The sequence below is a fragment of the Macadamia integrifolia genome, chromosome 7 (assembly GCF_013358625.1).
Source record: "Macadamia integrifolia cultivar HAES 741 chromosome 7, SCU_Mint_v3, whole genome shotgun sequence".
Lineage (NCBI taxonomy): Eukaryota > Viridiplantae > Streptophyta > Magnoliopsida > Proteales > Proteaceae > Macadamia > Macadamia integrifolia.
This window is the reverse complement of record NC_056563.1, coordinates 6,294,351-6,314,563: the sequence shown is the minus strand read 5'-3', so window position 1 is coordinate 6,314,563 and position 20,213 is coordinate 6,294,351. Positions and strand designations below refer to the sequence as shown.

Here is a 20,213-nt window from a genome sequence, read left to right as displayed (position 1 = left end):
AAAGAACCGGAAATCCCACTGGAATTCAAGCTTAGCAGTTCTAATTGTGTTATAGTGGATAAATCAGGGATTGTAGTACAGGAGAAGGAATTAGACCCAAGATCTAAGTACCGCAAGTAACTTCAATTCCTCAAAGCTTCTGTGATGGTACCGTATAAGAAATTCGATCCAAGATCCAGTTTCTGCAAGTATGGAAGCTGGCAAAGGGAGTTTAAGGGGATAACACCGACCATATTTCTATTACCCAGTTCAATACTTGTTACTGAACCGTCCGAATTACAGGAAATTCCGGTGAAATTGCAAGGTTGATTATTTGGTGTCCATGAATCGAAAATAATGGTGTTTGATCTCCGAAACGCAGCTTTGAATTTGATGTTAAGATCATCTGATTGGGCAACATATAAGAGAGACAATAAGAAGAGAAGAAGTAGAACCACAGACATGGAGGGCGGTGAAGGTAGAGAATAAACCCTTATTCTCATCTGGGTCGCCTCCTGTATCCTCTTCCTCTTCCTTTCTTCTTCGCAGGTATACGGAGCAAAGGTAGTTGGAGCACAACAGCGGTAGTCGAAGCAGATTGTAATCGAAGTAACTTAACATACCCATAAGGGTAGATTGGCCATTTAGCGAAAAAATGACTGATGACATCATCACTTACGCCTTAAAAGTAACGGAATGAGTTTTTTAGATATAATTTTGAGAAAGTGAGGGGTCTACTAGACATATTTTTATTTTTGGGGGTCACTCCAAGTTATTTTCAGTTTTAGGGGTGATACTGGATAATTTCCTTTCTTAATATGATGGACTTAATAAAGTGGTTGAAGAAATTTTTGTTCACCATTGGTGAAGGACAACTTTGTCCATAAACAAAAAGAATTAATAAAAAAGAATCACTATTTGCAGATCAAATTAAATTGCAACATTAGTGGATTAACCATTTAACTTGATCCAACTAGAGATGTAAACGGGATGGATACAGATTTGGTCTGAATATCCCCTTACTAGATATGGATACCCCTAAACTGATACAAACGAGAATCAAATCCAGATTTTTGACTATTCATTTTTATCCCTAACTCGTATAACTTGACCTTTCTCCTCCAGGTGTATACGATTCACTTTCAATCCATGTATCTCAGTTGCATGATTTGAGGAATCAAACAGGATCAGCTAGAATCAGTCAAATGATATCAACCTTGATTGATTCCGATTCTTGGCCCATACTGTGCAATGGATCGGTATGAATGAAAGGTAAAAAAAAAAAAAAAAAAAAAAAAATTGATCGTGAAGGAGGAAGCCTGATGAAATTAGGTAACTGAAACTTTCAAAATTAGACTGTAAATTCGATTCGAAAGAGGAACAGGAGGAACCAAAGGGAAAGGGGCGAGCCTCGAAAATGTGCTCAGAAGGCCCCAGAACCCAGGGGTATTTTTGTCAAATATGGATTAAAATCATAATGATATCAATCTTGACCGATCCTGACCTGATTCCATGTCCTTAATCCATGCTCAATTGTCTTACCTCTTTTGATCATTCTTTGGAGTCTAAGACCTAAAAAAAAAAAAAAAAAAAAAAAAAAAGAATCTTCAAGCACCCTAAAAATCCTATAAATCATGGTCGTTAGTTACTTTATTTTTTATTATTAATTGGAAATATTCGAATCACCTAGATATCTTCCAAATTATCCGATTTTGGATCCGGATAACACACGGATGCAAAACCTAATTCGGACCGACACCAAAATGCCCGTCGTCCTTGGTGCAGGGCTCGGCTTCCTGCTTTGTTTCGGTTCGCGCTCTAACGTTATTTCTTCCTTCTCGTCGAACGTCGAGAGATTCTTCTGTGAAGAAGGAAGCAGAGAAGAAAGCAATACGCTCACCCCTCTCTCTCTCTCTCTCTCTCTCTTTCTCAACCTGTCTGCGTCGTTTTCGTAACTTTAAAGGCAAAAGCAGGGCGGGCATTGCTTTCTTTTAATCTGAAAACGAAAGCTTAAATCCTTATTTGGGGTCCGTACAAGCTTTCGAGCGACGAAGCTCCGCCTCTCGCTCGCTCGAGGATTTATTAGAACTGTTTCTTTTTGTATAAATATTCGAATTATCATTAGCCACGATGCGTCGCTCTTCAACAAGGAAAACTGGGTCGCAGAACTCTGCTTCCGCCATGAATTCTTTACCCGTTGATCTCTTTCGCTCTGGTAATCCTCTTGTTCCTTCTTCCAATCATACGTATTAGCTTCATGCCTAGAAAATTTTCCAATTCTATGTAATTTTCGTGGGTTTGTGGCATGTCGGAGTATTTATCTTGCTCTTGTTGTTGTGTTCAATTAATCTCTGTAACAAGCTTGCTTTGGCACAGAATGGTTAGTGGAAAATATCAATCTTGTTTGGTCTTGGAGGGGTTAAGTCTCACTTTGAGTTATCCTGTTGCTTCCTACCTTATCCTTTCGGATGTGACTGAGTAATTTGAATTGCAAACTTATGTTTTTGTGGGAATTTTTGGAAAATTGGAGATGCTTTCTTTAAGGTCTCGGAATAGACGAGGTTGAGGATTTGATATGGAAATGGAAAAGCTAAGATTTAGGGCAGTTGGAGACTCGAATATTGCATTGATTCATGTACACCACTCTTAAACTTGGTTTGTTGCTGTTTAATTAAAGTCATGCACATATGTATAATTTTTTCAAATTTCTACTTTGTCCACCACCAACAGTTCTTGTTTATGGTGAAACTGGATAGGACTGTATCTCCTCGTATGGGTGTTGGAGGCAAATTTCAATTGAGGGATTTCTTGTAACTGTTCTTTCTGTTAAGGCTTTCTCTCTAGTGTCTTATAATGTTTAATATTCATTTCTTTTGTAGATTATTTATTTATTCATTCTCTGTTTACTTGACTGAGATGTTTTAGATTTGTAATCTTGTCATTACATCACATTGGTGGTTCTGACCAACTGGCACGATATTCAGCCTCTAGTAAAGCCATTATTAAGGAGCTGGAGCGGATTGAGCAGCTATTTAGTTCATACATGAACAAGTCCTCTGGCATGATTGAGTAAGTTTGTTCCATCCAAGTAAATGACCTCTATGAATGGTTTTTTCCCCATGGACTAGAAACATTTAGTTGCTGTTTATGAAGAAGAATTTGTGCAACTTTTCTTTGAAAGCACAAACTACAAAATGTATTAATTTTTTTGGAACAGTGAAACAGCCCAAATTGGACAGTCTTAAGTAATCTGGTACTGCCCCCAAACGAATAGGGAAAATAATCTTTAAAGCTTGAGGGGTCCTTCTTTGCTAGGTTCTTTTTATGAGTCTGCAAATATGTGTGGCATTTATGCCGCCCTTTGAAACTATTAATCTACAATATTATTTTTGTTCTTGCATTTAAGCACTATTAAATTCATACTTAGATTTGGAAAAAAATAGTAGTGTGAAAATTTAGATTCCCATATTCATCGATTCACAGGTCAGTGTTTTCACAAAATGTTTGACTAGGTTGTTAGACCATGGTTGGACCTGAAATTGGCAGGCCCCAACAGACATTCCAGTATAGTTGTCAAGGCGACTCAAGGTGATGGAGGAGTGCCTAAGTGCTTAGGTGTTGCCTAGGTGACCAAGGCGCCAAGTGTTATTTTTATTATTTCTCTTCTTTTTTAAGGCTGCATTTGGTAGTCATTCAGTTCCAAAAATGGCGTTTCATGTCAAAAACAGAATTTTCAGTTTTTGTGTCAAAATTACGTTTAAAAAAAAAAAGTGGTGTTTGGTGAACTGGTTTCACAAACGGTTTCGGAACAGGAAAACAACAGTTGTGGCGATTGGTAAAACTTGTTTCTGAAACATTTTTTTTTTTTAATGAAAATCAATAACTACAGAAATGACACTAATTAAAATACTATCATAAATTGATAATATGTTGGGACAATATTAAAGTAGTAGATACCAAATAAAGAAACTGTTTTCAAAATATAAAAAAGTTGTTGGAAGACATGCAACTGTAAGAATTGAATATGAGATACTTAGGAAAGATTCCAGCTCCCCAACCACTCTGCGTAATGGTGTACGTCTGCATTTTCAACAATTTTACTTTGTAGACCAGAAATCGGACTTCAGGACTGCTGACTACCAACCTAGAATGATCCAACATTTGATTCGGTTTTAAAAACATTGTGACATGATATATTCTTTGAGTCTCGCTTTGTTAATATTTTTATTTTCAAATATAAACAACATATGATGCCTAGGCACCACCCAAAAAAAAAAGGTTACTGATTTTAATCCTAATTGCAATTGTCTCCATCTTTTAGGTCTACAAGAAATTTAGAAGCCTTGAAATGAAAATCTTTCTTTGCTGCCTTTGCTTCATGACATAGCCGTTGAAAAGCACTTTCCGTTTGATCTATCCTGCTTTAAATCTATGGGTGACATTTTCTTCAATATCTACCACCTTATTTACAACTGAACAAAGGTGATGGAAATGATTGCTCAAGGGCATCTCTTTGTTTTCTATCTTAACTGCTCCAACTCTTCTACCCTATTTTTATTAAAATTATATTTTGCTCTACTTTTGGCTAATCTTAAGCCGCTTAGATTCTGGACATCCTGCTAGCTTCGTCAATTAAATACCACCTTTTAGGAAAGCAGTATAGATCATGGGACTTCTTGTATGCGTCTTGTTGACTCATTCATAACCAATACAAAGAGATATGGCTTTGGTTCCATTTCTTGGTGTAAACCTACTGTATAAAGTTACTCGTCTCCTAGTTATTGGTGAATATATTAACTTAGTTTTATTAACTTTGTTTCAGCCAAAAGTCCTGAAATATTTTGTTTCGGTGGCCGAAGCCAAACACCTGTTTCACTGAAAATTTTTTTTTATTGAATTCTTGCCATATCTGTTTGTTTCATCTGAAATGATGAGAATTGTGTTTGGAATCTTTTTGCTTTGAGTAAATCTATTGGTTTTAGTTTGGCCAAAGGAAAGCCCATTTATAAGTATGCTTCATCAAATCCATATGTAGCCCATTTCGAGGGTTTCTAACCCAAGAGATCCATATTTTAATATTTTATTCAAGCTTAAATCAGAAATTCATAAATTTTTTTTATCAAAACTACCAAGTGTTGAAAATTTTCATTTTAGAACCAAATCAAAATGGCCACTGAAAGGAAAGTTACAACTAATTATATTACTGCTCCATCTTATCTAACCTTTACTTGGTCAGTGGATCCACTTGAGCCTGCCTTTTTTTTTTTGGTCCAAAGCTCACTAGATGGTTTCTAAGGTAGCGTCTCATTTGTTCCCTATTATATGGTACTTAATTTTTTTGGTGGTATTCTTGATTCATAGATAGTGGGCGAACCTTGACACAACGGTTAAATTGTACTATTGCAACCTATTGGGTGGGGGTTTGAAACTTGGAAACAACCTCTCTTGCGAAGTAGGGGGTAAGGCTGCATACATTTGCCCCTCCTAGACCCTGCAGTAGTGGGAGCCCGAATGAAATGACCTAGTTATCTGAAAATTTCATTTCATTGATTGGACCAAAATAGCCACCCAAAAGAAATATACTGAACTACAATGTAATGAGCATGTGGTTTTATTTTAGGACCGAAATATCTAACCGTTGTATTTTCCTGAGCAGCCCAGAAGGAATTGAGGCACTTTGTTCAGATCTGGAAGTGGATCATACTGATGTCAGGACACTGATGCTTGCTTGGTAGGTTACTTCTTGTTGACATGTGACCCATTTACTCACTTGCGCATCAAGTTCCTGCTTCAAAATTAATAGATTGCATCTACCAGGAAAATGAGGGCTGAAAAGCAAGGATATTTTACCCTGGTATGACACTTCATTCCCCTGTTTATTGAATCTTGTTATAGCCTTTCAGCATTTTGAATGTGATGTTTCTCTATTCTGGTTGCCAAGTAATTGGCATCACAGTTCACAGTTCACTGTTCACAGCTTACAGTTCATAGTTCCCTAATTTATCTCCACAGCTACATATCCTAGGGGTAGTTTTTCTTTTATTGAATTGTGCTCTCAGCCCACAGTGTAGCAATTCAACATGTTTAACATGCAGTGGGCTGATTATAGGGTTTAACTCTGCAGATCACTAATGCTAAAAGTCTGACATTGTCTTACAAAAAAAGAAAAGAAATTTGTGTTCATGTCTGGATCGATAATTGGGCAATCCAAGACCAATGATGTCTAATATGAAATGAGTTATTTCTATGCCTAAGATTAAACTGACTTAACCTGAAGCAACCCAAAGCGATTGGGATTGGATTAGTGAGTTAAGTTATTTGACTTATTTATTGGGAAGAAAAAAAAAAGTTTGGCTTGAGTTTTTGATGCCGAATTTCAGTAACAAGAGAAGATGGGCCTGCTGTTTTTGGTATCAGAGCCATGTTTGAGGGTAACTCTAGTACCCAAACCAGACCCTTGGTTCTAATGCGCAAGTGATTGAGATGTTGAAGCAGTTGATTGAATGCATGACAAAGATAGTGCAGCATATTGATTCTATACATATTTATTTATGCACCTCCTAGGACTTATGTTATTATGAAGGAGAAGCCAGAAGTTCCTTACTTTGCTAGACATATTGACCTGTACCTGGTCCTTGACTGTTTAGATCTCTAGAGGAATATTTTGACTGGGACAATTACCAGAGGAGTGGAAGCTTAGACTTGTATATTTGCTATTGACTGGTTATTCTAAAAATTGATGGGGAGTTCATGAAGAGAGGCTCAACGTTAGAACATGTGAGCTTAGGACTTGGGAAGAGACGAAACACGACTTGAAGAGCAAGTACCTACCAAAACATATCCAAATAAAGCTCTCCCTTGAACAAGATTACCACCAAAAGGCATTTAAAGTCGAAGAGAACTTGAAGAAGCCGTATATAAAGTTCAGCTCACAAGTTGGAGAGTTTTGGAAGTTTGACACCAACAATGTTGAGGCGATGGTTGAATTCAAATTTACATTGCCAAAGGAAATTGAGAGAACACCAGTCAAAAAAAAAAAAAGGAGCTTGAAAGTTGAAAAACTGGAGTGATCACCATGAACTGTGTTGATGAAGAAGAGACAGTGCTTGAAACTTCCAAAAACAGAAGATCAATAGGTTGAAGATTCTACCGAAGAGGTCTTCAATAAAGAAATCAAAACAGAAAAAACTGAAGTAGTGTAAGATGAGGTAGTGGTCGAGACTGCTCCATAAGAAATCATCAACACTCATGATGCTGTTCTTGAAGACGTAGAGTTTGTGCCTCAATTCTTTGATGAGAAGGCTCCCAGAGTTGATTGCTATATAGATACAACATGTGGAGTTGATATTGATTCAGGGGTTGAGCACATAGAGTTCGTCATGCCACCAAAGTTCTTTAAAGAGAAAGCTCCACGCCTTGAAGATTATGTTCCAAACATCTGTGAGCTATCAAATACTGCTATGGGCATTAGATGGATGTTCATCACACAATCCCTTGACATTACAAAACTTGAGGTCGAGTTTTTTCTTAAGCCAGGGAGAATTGATGCAGAATTTCAGTAATAAGAGAAGATGGGCTTGTTGTACGGTCAAGTTAGGCTTAATTTTGAATACCCAATAGGTTATATGGGCCATGGGCTTGTAATGAGTCAATTCTATAAGCCCAAATATTAGGAATTAGAGTTCTGTACGGGATTAACTAGTTAGATTCTAATTTTGTAGCAGCCTTGAAGCTTTCTATTTTATTTTCTCTAGAACTCTCTTGCTTGTGCATGAAGAGTTACTATCTGCTAAGAATATAAATAAAGGAGTAGAGGGATCATACTACTCCTACGATTTTGACATAGCTCTTTGCTGTGATTTGCTTGAGATGCAGTTTTCTCTTGAGAGAGTCCATGGCAATCTTGGTGGAATGCCAAGGCAGCTTGGTGGGATGCCAAGTTGGACTGGTGAGATGTTAGTCAAGTCCTAGGTGGGAAGTGTAGTTCATATCTGTCTTATTCTATCTTTTCCTTCTTCATTCAATCAAGGTCTTAGATCAGGTTCTAGTGTTGATATTTCCATCGTCTTCTCCCATTGATCACAAGTTGTATTGGTAGTTCATTGGATTCCTTGATGCTGTTACATCAGTACTTCCACCATCGCTTTCTATTTCTCTTCTAGTTTCTAATTCTGATTCACTTTCTCTTTCTGTCCTCATTAGTTACTAAATCTACTCCATGTTTCTATTTTGAGTTTGAAGTGTTATTTTTTGGTTCCTATATGCTATCTCCCAGTAATTACTAAATATGGACTTGCTATTTTGGTTACTTTCTGATTTTGCCCCTTTTTTCTAATTGCAATTTCAGTTTCTACCTTCTAAATCTGTTAGTTGCTATTTTGATAGTTACTAATTTTGGCAACTTGTTTTTTTCTTTTGTCCCGAATTTGCCTATGTTACTTGGGAAGTTCCTAAATTTTGGTATCAAAATTTGAGTTCCTAATGCCTATGATCCTGTATTACATGAGCTTTTCTAACCCTAATCCTTAGGTGATCCGAATACCCTATTAGTTAATGGCTTGTTCCCGCAGTTCTTTGGGGTGATCTTGGTCCAAGGGTTTAGTTCACAGTGTAGGCACCAGTGTTGGTCGCTGGCGATATCAATACTGATACATATCGGGCTGATATGGGATCAGAACATCATTTATTCAGCAGAAAAATGGATGTCCATACCTTATATAAATATCGGCCAGGTATCGGTACTGTTCACAGCCAATACAGCTGATCTGATACCAATACCTAACACTGTGCTTGGGTCATAAGTTAACCCAATCAGACTCACATTGGGGTGCTGTCCTGGTGGGTCCCATCCTGTATATTTGTTCCTCATGAACTGGGATGCTGTTGATGAATCTGCAGGGGGTGGGTCTCATCTTTATATTTCTTCCTCATGAATGGAGTTTTATCGATGATCTTCTGGGGGATTAGTACAAATATACTTCTCCATTTTTTCATTGTTCGACTCGATATTGCAATTCTATTTCTTAATATAGGATGAGTGGAGAAGAGGCCTCAAAGCACTACGAGCTGACACTATCAACAAATTGAAGAAGGCGCTCCCCGAGCTAGAGAAAGAGGTATTCTATTCCTTGTGGAACATCTATTTGATTTTTGATGAGTTTTATCACTAATATGGGATGCTCCCTAATTAGCAAAGGATTGATGTTTCAGTGCTGATCCTTTTCTTATGTTCGTAAAAGGTCAGAAGGTCACCAAATTTTGTGGACTTCTATTCCTATGCATTTCAATACTGCTTAACAGGTAAGTCTTCGGGAATTTAAATTGAGCATTCTCCAAGGCAAGCACAATTTTGTCTTTGCCACTATTATGCTGACCTATTGTTTTTTTGTCTTTAGAGGAGAAGCAAAAGAGCATTGAGATTGATAGTATTTGCGAATTGCTGTATCTTGTTTTAGGATCTCAGTTCCTTGCTCAGGTTGTTTTGCTTAATGAGTATTTAAAGGTGAATGGCCAGCTCTATCTTACATTGCTTCTGAAAATGTGTTGCAGTTTGAGTCTTGAATCCTCTAGCCTGCTGATAAATTTTTTTATACAAATTTCTTCATGTATACACTATACCCTTGTGGAGAGATTAGGTCCTGTTGGAAATTCCTGATCTTGGGTGACATAGCATCTTCTTCAGTATGTGATTTTAAATAATATGTCAAATACTTGTGCAACAAACTGATTTGCATTTTCAAGCATTGCTTAATTAACTAGTTTCATGTCTAATTTTGCAGATTCAGAATGACTACAAGGTAATCAACATGGACCAGTGGATGGGGTTTCTCCGGTTTTGCAATGAGGTACACGAAACCTTTTCAGTTCCTTCGTCTTTTGGTTCTTTTAGTTTATGGAAATTAGGATGCACTCTGGGCATCAACCTACTGTCCTATGTACTTATTTAAAAGAAGATTATGTAAATTGATCATTTTTATTTATTTTTCTTATTAGAAAGATGAATAAGGAAGATTTTTATTTGGATGGACTGCGATAAGCTGCTCTCCCTGATTCTGCTATAAGCATGGCACTGATGCAGGCTCTCCAATTGGCAGGGTATCTGAGCTAGCGGTATGGAGAACCCACCAACCAGGGGGTAGGTTATGGACTTACGGTTAATAGTTGGAGGGGGGGCAGGAGGAGAGAGTGCCAAGAGGAGAGAGGAGCTGCTGGCAGCTCAGAGATCCTTTCCCTATATGCCATTGTGGTTTAGGAGTGTGTTGGGTGTGGATTTGTGTCTTAGAGATGGATCGGTCTGACCATCATATCCTAGGGGAGGTGGACCTAGTTAGTTGACCTGCTAATTTGGTACAAGTAGTCCTGTAGGTTGGCACATCATACATGAGAGCACATGACAGTAACATATAAACTTTTATGTAAGCAAGATAGCAATCTTTATCAAATAAGCTAGATGCATTTATTATTGGAAAGTTTTTAGTAACCAAATAATGAAGTTGTGAACTTGCAGCATAACATGAAGAATTTTCTAAATAAGAGGGGAAATGTTATGCTAAAACTCTGAAGGGGATGAGTTTTAAACCGGCATGGATGTATTGTCTTTTGCCTACATTCATGTTCTGACTTCTTATAATGGTGTTCTGTAAATTTACCAGTACTAGTTCATATTTTATGTTGGTTACAAGTCTGTTGTGTGTAAATCCAGGAATTGAAAATAAAAAGGAAAAAAAACAAAAAAGGAATTGACATTGGTGGATCTGACCCATATACCATACTCACTGCAATACCCACGTGGTGTTTGACATGGGTTAGCTGGTATATTGAAATATCCAGGTATCATAGATTACAAGTCCAGAAAGAGGTGAATAGGTTATCTAGGTATCATAGGCTACAAATACGTCCAGAAAAAAAAGGTTAATAGATTGTGCTTACAATACTCAGATGCAGCTAAAATTTTTGACTATTTGGAGGTTCATCTGGTGGTTCTTGTATGGTATGAGTTCCTATTTTGTGCATGTATGCACCAAGGGAATGTATTGTCCCAACCTCTGAAACAATGTCCTGCTGCAAGTATCCTCTCATATAAACATCTGGACTGTTTCCACGCCCCCCCCTCCCCCCCAAAAAAAAAAAAAAAAAAAAAAACCAAAGCCCCCTTCCCCCTTTCCTGTGTGTATCTTGGACAGAACTGAAAGCTGTAATAATCATTGAGAGATCTTCAACTGCCTTGGTCCTCTTCGTGAATGACTTGATCTACAATTCAAGTTGGCTTTTGACCTCCTTTTATTTTCAATTTTCTTTTCATTTGGCAGATAAGTTTCCCCGACTTAAGCAACTATGATCCTGATCTTGCTTGGCCTTTGATCTTGGACAATTTTGTGGAATGGATGAGAACAAGGCAAAGCTAGTGTTAGCATTTCCTGCCAATGTTTATTCTCTGCCTGAATTTACAGTAATCATTACAGAAGGCAACTGTTCTAACATACATATTCTCCAAGTTCCCACCAGGCACCAACTGGACATCTCAAGGGGAAAAATATTGGTGAAATCTTTAGACTATTAAACTCTGATCAATCTGTGTACAGGACTGTTCTTAGATTATATTGAATATTTAAATTTTATACACTTGTAAGTTGAAACTCTAGCCAGAGCCCTGTGGCGCAAAAGTTGTACATTTCTGGTCTGGAGATGCTGGAAAGAGCCTTTAATACATTCATTGCCTCCTTTGTTCTTTCAGCCTTGATGCTATATTGTCCTGCAGATTATTGTTCCTATCTGATGAACTGTTTGGATAACATAAATTGATTTTTGGAATTCAACAGAGATATGCAGTCCTTTAAATCTTGACTGGTGGATTAGTAGAATCAATCAATTTATCCATTAAACCTTTCCCTTTAGAAGCTTGAACAATGTATTCATTGTTGAAAGCCAACAGAGTCATGTAAAAGGAGTCATTGAGATGAGAGACTTGCTGATGTACGACGATGTAGTTCATAGTTTTAACTATTACCCTGAAGGCTGTAGACCCAACAGTATAGGAGGGGTCAGTCGATTGTTTCTGCCATGTGGTAGTATTTTGTTGGCATTAAAAATTATTGGTCATGTCCAAGTGATCATCTAGTTGTGTTAATTCAGTTGTCTTACATTGCTGAGTGAAAATGATGCTTGGGGGTATGAAAACTACATTAGTCTTGAAGAACAGGGATTTTAAAGAAACAAGATCAGGGTTTCTTGTTGGCCCAACCAGGAAGCAATGCTGACCTATTTCTGGCATGTTGCATGTCATGTGGAGCTGAAATTTGGTGGATATGTAAATTCCCAGGGTTCCCTCTGCGCATGTCAAGTTTTATTCTGGTTGAACTTTGTAGTAGCAAAATAAAGCACTAGAAAGCAATGCCAACCTATTTTTGGCATGTTGCATGCTATATGGAGTTGAAATTTGGTGGACATGTAGATTTCCATGGTTCCCTTCGCACATATCAAGTTTTAGTCTAAGTGGACTTTGTCAAGTGGCAAAATGAAGCAGTACTGAAAAGCTCTAGACTAGGAAAAGGGTGCATGTTTTACCAAAGTGATGCGTGAGAGTGTATACCCATTACATGAGAAGATATATGATTGAATTTGGCGTTGTGAAGTCAATGCAAGGATTGCGACATTTTTTTTTTTTTTTTGGTGGTGGGGGGGGGGGTTGTGCTATGGCCCAAAGATTAACTTCTACAAGCAATTTTCAAACCAAACACTATAATGGCACAGGGAAATTAAATTGATCTAAAAAATAAATCTACTAAATTTAGGTATTTAGCACAATTTAACACGTGGCAATTAGGAAACCTGTTCCTCTTTTCTTTTTTTCAATTATAATAATCATAGTAGGGTCCTTTCCTCGCATGTCAAGTTCCTTCAAGGGCCATGCTAATGATTTTGTTTGGATCAATACGTTCCCCTTACCTTTGTAACCATGGATGGCTGATATTCAATATTTTTATTTTTGGTTGAGAGAGAGAGAGAGGGAGGGGGAGAGAGAGAGAGAGAGTTTATGTTATACAAGTTTTTATATTGGTCTATGACTTTTTTTCTTTTGGTGGGGGGGGGGGGATAAATTGGAAAAAATTTCGCTGTAGTCCAGGTGGCAGCTACTTGACTGCAAGCCTATGGTAACAGTCATGGGACCCTTGGGATTCCATTCCCTTGGCTAGTAGTAGCTGCAACTCAGGCAATAGCCAAATTTTGTTCGGATAAATTATAACGATGATGCTTAATATGAGCTTTGTACCAAAATAATAATAATAATAATAATAATAATAAATAAATAAATAAAATATAAGGTACCTCAAGTTTGAAATGCGATGCTTGGAATTCCTTATTAGGCAATTCATTTCCTAGTCAGTCCTCTCACCCTTACTCCTTTACTCTCCTCGTCAGCCCCAGGAATAACCTATCCTCATCTCCATCTTCACGTCCGCCCACATTCTCACCTCGCTTTAGCTCCTTCGCCATTGCAGATGCCAACTGCACCATGGCCACTAGCACCACCACCACGATGACAACCGGCACCACCACCAGGGAAGGGCGAATAGAAGAATAACTGATGCCTAATCCCCCATTTGATGTAAGTTATTCATGTAACCCTGCCCGTGAAGTTTTGCCGTTTGAAAATAGTGTTATCCTTAACCAAAAAAAAATAAAAAAGAAAAAAATAAACAAATTCCGTTGCCGGGACTTGAACCCGGGTCTCTCGGGTGAGAGCCGAGTATCCTAACCAACTAGACTACAACGGATTTGAGATTAAGTGATATACATATATTTTAATAATGATTACAAAAAAGGTATGAGTAATATTTTAGGCCATTTCCACCCCTTTTTGGTCAATAAAATCACTTCATGAACTTATTCAAGTAAAATACATAAATTTATTGAATAAAAAACTCAAAAAAAAAAAAAAAATCACAGAAATTTTGAGAAATCTTTGTTTCCTCTTTTCGATTCAATTTTCTAAAGAATCAACTGATTCTAGTCTATTCTGATCCAATTGTAATCAAAATCAATGGAGGTCAATTCCATGTACTTGAACTTTGACTTTGAACCTACGCCGTACACAATAATATCCTACATCCATTTTGGCCTTTCTTCAATGCCTGAATTAAATTCTATACATTTCTTCTCATATATTGTTAATTGACTTATTGATTGATTCAAAAGTACTTAAACAAAAAATAAAAAATCTAGTCCCTCCCCTTCAGAAACGTGTTTGAATCTTCAAATAATTACCGGCTTTGACAAGAAAGGAAGTTCAAAAGCTGCAGGTACAAGTTGCCAAATGCTAATGTATCAACAACCATGCATGCAAAATATTAGTGTGGTTAGGTTTTATTGAATCAATAAGAAGAAAAGAAAGAATATATAGCTAGAATACAAAAGGGTCCTCTCTCTTGTCAACATTTTAGATTACTAGAATCCTCCCTCCATCAATGGCTTTGGATTTTCTATAATCTAATTGAATACCAACCCTTGATGCGGATTTAAATCCTGAAAATAAAAATACCAACCCTAAAGTGATAAGATATGCATATCCTCTTATTCAAGATACAACTTTTTTTTTTTTTTTGGGGGGGGGGGCGCCTTTAGTGATAGGACTTACTTCCTTGCTTACTACTTAGTTGAACTATAAGTTTATGTAACATTGTTAGCTAGTTCACATGTGATACGATAATCTGTTTTTCAAGTTAATTAAGAGTTAAAAATTAACAACCTCAAAATAACAAAGCTGAAGTCAAGGTGAATAACAAGGATTTCTAAAAATTATCAAATTAGCTTAGTTAGCAAGCTAAAACATTAAGGCTGCATTTGGTAGTTATTCAAGAAAAAGGTTCTTGCGTTTTTTTGGTTTTACGGGAATAAGAAAACATAATCTTCCATTTGGTGTCTTTGGTTTGTTTTTTCATTTTTTTTTAAGAGAATTGGGTGAAAAAAAAAAAAAAAAAGATATATATGGAAAATGTTGAAACATGGTTAATATTTGAGAAACATTCCATTTGAAAATCATACATATGTCCCTCGTAATTTTTCCAAAGTCAAAACCTTCTTTGTCTCCTTGAAACTCTGAAGAACCAAAACCTTCTCTATCTCCTTGAAACTGTGAAGAACCGGAGTGCTACACTACTAATCATTGGTCTCCCTCATCCCTATCCCGGTGAAATCGGACTGAAAAACCCTTTTCATCAAGAAAAAATCTCGTTCGATCCCCCTCTCACCCTGATCCTTGTCTCGGTAAAACTGTTTCTAAAATAGTTTTACCAAACACCATTTTTAGGAAAAAAAAGGGTTTTTTTTTGGGTAATTTACAATGCCACCCCCTGGAGAATGCCAATATTAGAGGGACACCCCCTCTCTTTCACCAAATTAGACTCGGACCCCCTACCGTCAGTCACGGTTAAGGAATATACCTTATATGCTGATGTCAGCAATAATAATTTATTTAAAATACCAAAATGCCCTTATTAAATATGAAGTACCTAAATTACCCTTATAATAAGTTACTATTTCTTTCCCCTTTCACTGGGGATCGTTCAAAGCTGCAACGACGGACGGCAACCCGTACACTTCTCGCTTCCACTTCTCCTGCTTCCCAATCTTCAACTCCAACAGAAACAGAAACCACCGCTCGCCCTCTCACCAAGCTCGATCATCCCGTTGTTCTCCTCATCTCTTCCGATGAGTTCCGATTTGGGTATCAATTCAAAATCCCTACCCCCAACATAGGTCGTTTGATCGCCAACGGCACATCTTTGTTTTCCCTACCCTTACGTTTCCCAACCATTACTCGATCGTCACTGGACTCTACCCTGCCTACCATGGCATCATCAATAATTATTTCTTCGATCCCATCTCTGGGGACTCATTCAACATGGGCAGCCACGAAAGCCGATCAACAAATACAATCAATTACCCACAAAAAAAAAAAGAGACATTTTTTCTTGAAAAATCATCAGAGACAGTTCTTTCCTTACATCAATGGTTGGTCTTGAAAGAAACAAATCAAAATAAGTGATAGACAGAAAATCTGTTTGGAAACGAAAGTCGAAGAACGCCGATGTACCTACTGCCGACGTTCCTTTGGTTTCTTCTTCTCTTGCAGATTTTCTCTGCTTTTGGGTTACTTTTTTATTCCCCTCTGTAGGTCTAAGAGTTTCTGTTTTTTGAATCAGACAGCGGTAGGTACGTTGGCGAAGCAGAAGAGATCTAACAACTTCACGAGACCTGAGACCTGAGAGCTGAAGAGGTTTGTTGAAGGTTTTCCGGGGGCGGAGACAGGTGTTTGCGACGAATGCAGAGGGCATCGCTTCGTGTTGTGCGATCAGTGCAACGGGAGAAAGCCAAAGGAGCGGATGAAGGCCTGAACTAGCCCTATCATCGTAGTACAGCTCAAAGGCTCCCCCTTTGCCACCACCACCAACTTCGGCGCCGCCGCCATTGGCAGGCCTACCTACTCTCTGGAAGAGAGAAACAAAATAGAAGAAGGGTTAAAATGAGTTTCAATGAGAAGAGTATAACGGTCATTTTATCTCTTGACTCCCCAGTGACAGACGGCAGGGGGTCCAAATCTAATTTGGTGAAAAAGAGGGGATGTCCCTCTAATATTGGCATTCTCCAGGGGTGGCACTGTAAATTACCCTTTTTTTTTTAACATAAAAACAGAAATTTTGAATTTTGACATGAAATCTCATTTCTAGAACTGCAATACTACCAAACGCAACTTAAGATTAAACTAACCAAAAAGTATATCCTTATGTTCGATAAAGTGAATCTTTGCCATAGATAAGATGCTTATTTAAAGTCACCAAAAGACTAATAGCTGGTGTGTTTTCAACTTCTTTTTTAAGGGAAAGGGTTCCCTATGAATCCAGTATAGGGATGAATTTGCATGCTACTTGTTACATCGATAATTTCAACTTCTTTTCTAAGGGAAAGGGTTCCCCCTGACTCCAGTATAGGGATGAATTTGCATGCTACTTGTTACATTGATAATTTTTTCGAACAAGGTATCATTAACTTGGGATCGACATATTAGAATAAGAAAAAAAAGAAAAAAGAAAAAAAAAAAAAAAGGGGCTTTGTGAGGCGGGTGTGGTTTCACTCTGGGGTAGTGGGGAGGTTTCCCCTTTTCTAATGGATGTAGAAAAGATCTTAAAATTATTAGGTAAAAGATTTTACGTATGAGTGTGAATCCCATTTCATTTCATCCAACAATTGTATGCATAACCATGTATCATGCACGATCGTGAACAAAATCTCTCTTATAATTATTGAAAAGACAAGGGAAAGAAACTACTTGAAACAAATGAAGAATCATCGTCAAAAGGTGGACTTGATTTGAGTATGTTTGTTAGCTTAAGTTAAGTAGGGTTTTGTTTGGTGGAAGAGAAGTGTGAGATAAGATGAGGGAAGGGTGTGGTAGGAGGAGGGAATCCTTGCACATGGTGGGGGTCCACTGCTGGTCATGTTTTAAACTTTTAAAACTTATAAAACAAAAAGGATTGCCCTTAACCTAAAAAAAAAAAAAATTTGTCCCCCCCTCCCAATTCACTTTCTATGTGCAAATAGTATTACAATTTACGTGGTGCATGGACCATGTTGCTCTCTCCAAAAACTAATATACATCCTTCTTCCCAAAACCCTCCTCCAAAGGTTCTGTTTGCTTTGATGCTAATGTGTAAGTGAACAAAAGGAACTAATAAATTACAGTTTCTTCATTTAAAATTAAAAAAAAACTAATGTGGGATTCTAGAATAATGGATTTTGAAAGTTAAGCATTTCTTGGCTGGTTAATAGAATTTGATCTCTCTTTTTTATTTATTTTTATTTAATAAACATCACGTTTTGTTGGAAGCCTTGATCAACATTTGGTAGATGGATAAGTTGTTAGGTGGGTTCGGTTACCCAGCTAATTACATATATATTCCTCTACTCTTTAGACTACTACTATGGTTTAATCTTGAAGACATGTCGAAACAGATAACAAGGGGATTGTTGATTTGATCAATGATTCTTCAAGACTCCCACCTTTAGAGTTTTCTGTTGTGTTGCATGATATTAAACCACTTATACTATTTTTTTAATTAATCACTTTCTTTTGTGTTCCAAAGGTTGCAAATTGTATAGCAGATGCCCTAGTTAGGAAGTTGACAGAATGGCCACATTTCATCCTTGTTTTTTAAGACTTTATTGTCTGAAGCTTTAGGTTGTAGACATGATTATATTCTTCAGTAAAATTTTCTTCCAAAAAAAAACTTAAAGATATGTAATTTGGTTCAACATATATAGCATGGTTTCAAGTATCGGTATCGTATTGGCTATATCGGCCGTATCATATTGGTATCGGTTGAGACCAATCCTCAATCCTTGACTGATCCGGATCAGTTATCCGTATCGTTTCAGGGGTAAAACAATTAAAAAAAAGTGTATTTTTTTAAAAACCAAGGTAAAGCTGATCAATACTTGTCGATCAGAAACTGCCGATAAGATACCATCCCCTAAATCCATGATATATAGTTTTTTTTGGATGGATGAAAAAAATTCAAGATTCAACAACGTATGAATAGAGTTCCACTCGATAGAGTCACCAAACCAAATAACCAGATCAACTAATCTGTGGGGAAGACTTTACTAAGAAGATAACCAAAGAAAGGAAAAGGAAGTATGCATTGCCATTGTATAGATTTTAATATTTTTTTTTTGATCACATAATAAATAGTGGGGCCTACATTGATACTTTCTCTACTATTTTGATTTTATGAACCCCATATGGATGTTACTATCTTCTAGACTCTCATTGATGTAGCGTGCCTTTTTCTTCTTATACTAGTATTGGTAAACCTACCTAGGTGTAAACAAACGTTCCAATTGAATGAACCAATGTCCATAAATCCAATATTGCTACATTTATAGAAGATTAAATCCCCAAATGTCCAATGTAGTTGGTATTAGAAATATGCAAAAAATGTCTCCGAGCATAAGGCGTTCCCTAAACGCTCTGACGTAGAAATTTTTGTAAACACAAAATTACATTATGAAAAAGTAAAGGAAATGTTGTTGGTTCAGAGATCCCTATCCCTAAAAATATAATACAGAAGTAGAATAAATAATTTGGGAGGGTGGGGATGAGAGGTGTGGAGTGGCTCCTTTTGAAGGGTCTCTCAGACTATGTAAAGCACAAGAGCTGTTGAGGAATATATCATAAGATTTTGATCTTACGAGAGAAATGGGTTAGACGTACAGGTTGTAATGTCTTGTGTTTGTTTTGATTATTGAGTTTGGTTCATGGCCAGTAGGAAGTGTCTTGGGGTCTGGTGATAATCTTCCAAGCTCTCATAACTGTGACACAGGATGTGGAACAAAGGATGTCCCACAGATCAAAAAATTTGTCGACTTGGCTTCCCTTCTACTTCCAACTTCTTGTGATAATATTGACCTTGTGATCTTTGTCGGTACTCTCTCTCTCTCTCTCTCTCTAGAAGTTAAGCCTAACCCAAGTTTTATGGGAATGAGAAGTTAATTAATTGTTTGAAAATTACCGATTAATTATTGAGGTGGCAATGCATTAGCGGGGACTCACCTCCGCTATCTTATAAATTTAAATCTTGGTCTCAAAGTTTCATTTTTCGCCAACTCTTCATTAATGATTCAAATTCAATCATTTATTATAATGATTGGTTGTATACTTACATACTCTTATTGGTACCCTAGTCACCACGAAACCTCTTCTGATTTTTCAATGTTTGGTTTTGCCATATTGAAAACTCCATATGAGTTGAAACTTAATATGTGAACTAGATACATGGGGCCTATCTATCCACAAAATTTCGACTCAACCTGATCTACCATATGACAAAAATAGGCACCTAACCAAGTCTTGGTTATATAGAGGAAAGTTCATTAGGTGGGGGAACAAATAGAATCTTTTGTATGATAGTAATCCACTAAGTATTACTCCCCCTTCTCGTGAATGTTGGAAAGTACTCTCAAACTCTCAAGCTTGGATCCAAAATGCCCATAAAATAGTCATATAGGCATAGATGTGTTTCCCTTCCCACACCACACCAAACTGGGTACGGGGAATGATATCATCAACTTCGAGCCTACATGGTTCAGGCTAGATAGAGAAAGCAATAAAATATCCATGTGAAGACATCTCAATTGGGACCAAACCAACTAACTCATCACAATAAAGCCTATGCTCA

General features: G+C 37.2%; 1 protein-coding gene and 1 non-coding gene across 6 annotated transcripts; one reads left to right on the top strand and one right to left on the bottom strand.

Moving 5' to 3' along the window:
• The first annotated feature begins 1,690 nt into the window (after positions 1-1,690).
• Positions 1,691-11,712, top strand: LOC122085054 (DCN1-like protein 4). 5 transcript variants are annotated; one of them, XR_006141998.1, is made up of 10 exons: positions 1,691-2,194; positions 2,964-3,048; positions 5,636-5,710; positions 5,797-5,833; positions 9,012-9,095; positions 9,219-9,279; positions 9,375-9,481; positions 9,615-9,660; positions 9,759-9,824; positions 11,289-11,364. XR_006141998.1 is itself a non-coding variant. In XM_042653494.1 (9 exons), exons 1-9 carry the CDS (start codon positions 2,110-2,112, stop codon positions 10,080-10,082), a joined length of 609 nt encoding a protein of 202 aa, XP_042509428.1. In that variant the 5' UTR covers positions 1,693-2,109; the 3' UTR covers positions 10,083-10,448. The 5 variants fall into 5 exon arrangements, 3 of the variants coding, with proteins under 3 accessions (XP_042509428.1, XP_042509427.1, XP_042509426.1); XR_006141999.1 differs by lacking the exon at positions 11,289-11,364 and adding an exon at positions 10,074-10,448; XM_042653494.1 differs by lacking the exons at positions 9,615-9,660; positions 11,289-11,364 and adding an exon at positions 10,074-10,448 and having other exon boundaries at positions 1,693-2,194.
• A 1,969-nt stretch (positions 11,713-13,681) lies between these two features.
• TRNAE-CUC lies at positions 13,682-13,754 on the bottom strand. The gene has a single exon. It is a non-coding gene; the product is annotated as a tRNA-Glu (tRNA).
• Positions 13,755-20,213: the final 6,459 nt, after the last annotated feature.

Excerpts from the sequence above, each read along its gene's own strand:
- LOC122085054 (XM_042653492.1), top strand. The coding sequence starts at position 2,110 with ATGCGTCGCTCTTCAACAAGGAAAACTGGGTCGCAGAACTCTGCTTCC. Across the intron at positions 2,195-2,963 it reads CGTTGATCTCTTTCGCTCTG|CCTCTAGTAAAGCCATTATT; the intron begins GTAATCCTCTTG and ends CACGATATTCAG. Across the intron at positions 9,482-9,758 it reads TGCTTAATGAGTATTTAAAG|ATTCAGAATGACTACAAGGT; the intron begins GTGAATGGCCAG and ends CTAATTTTGCAG.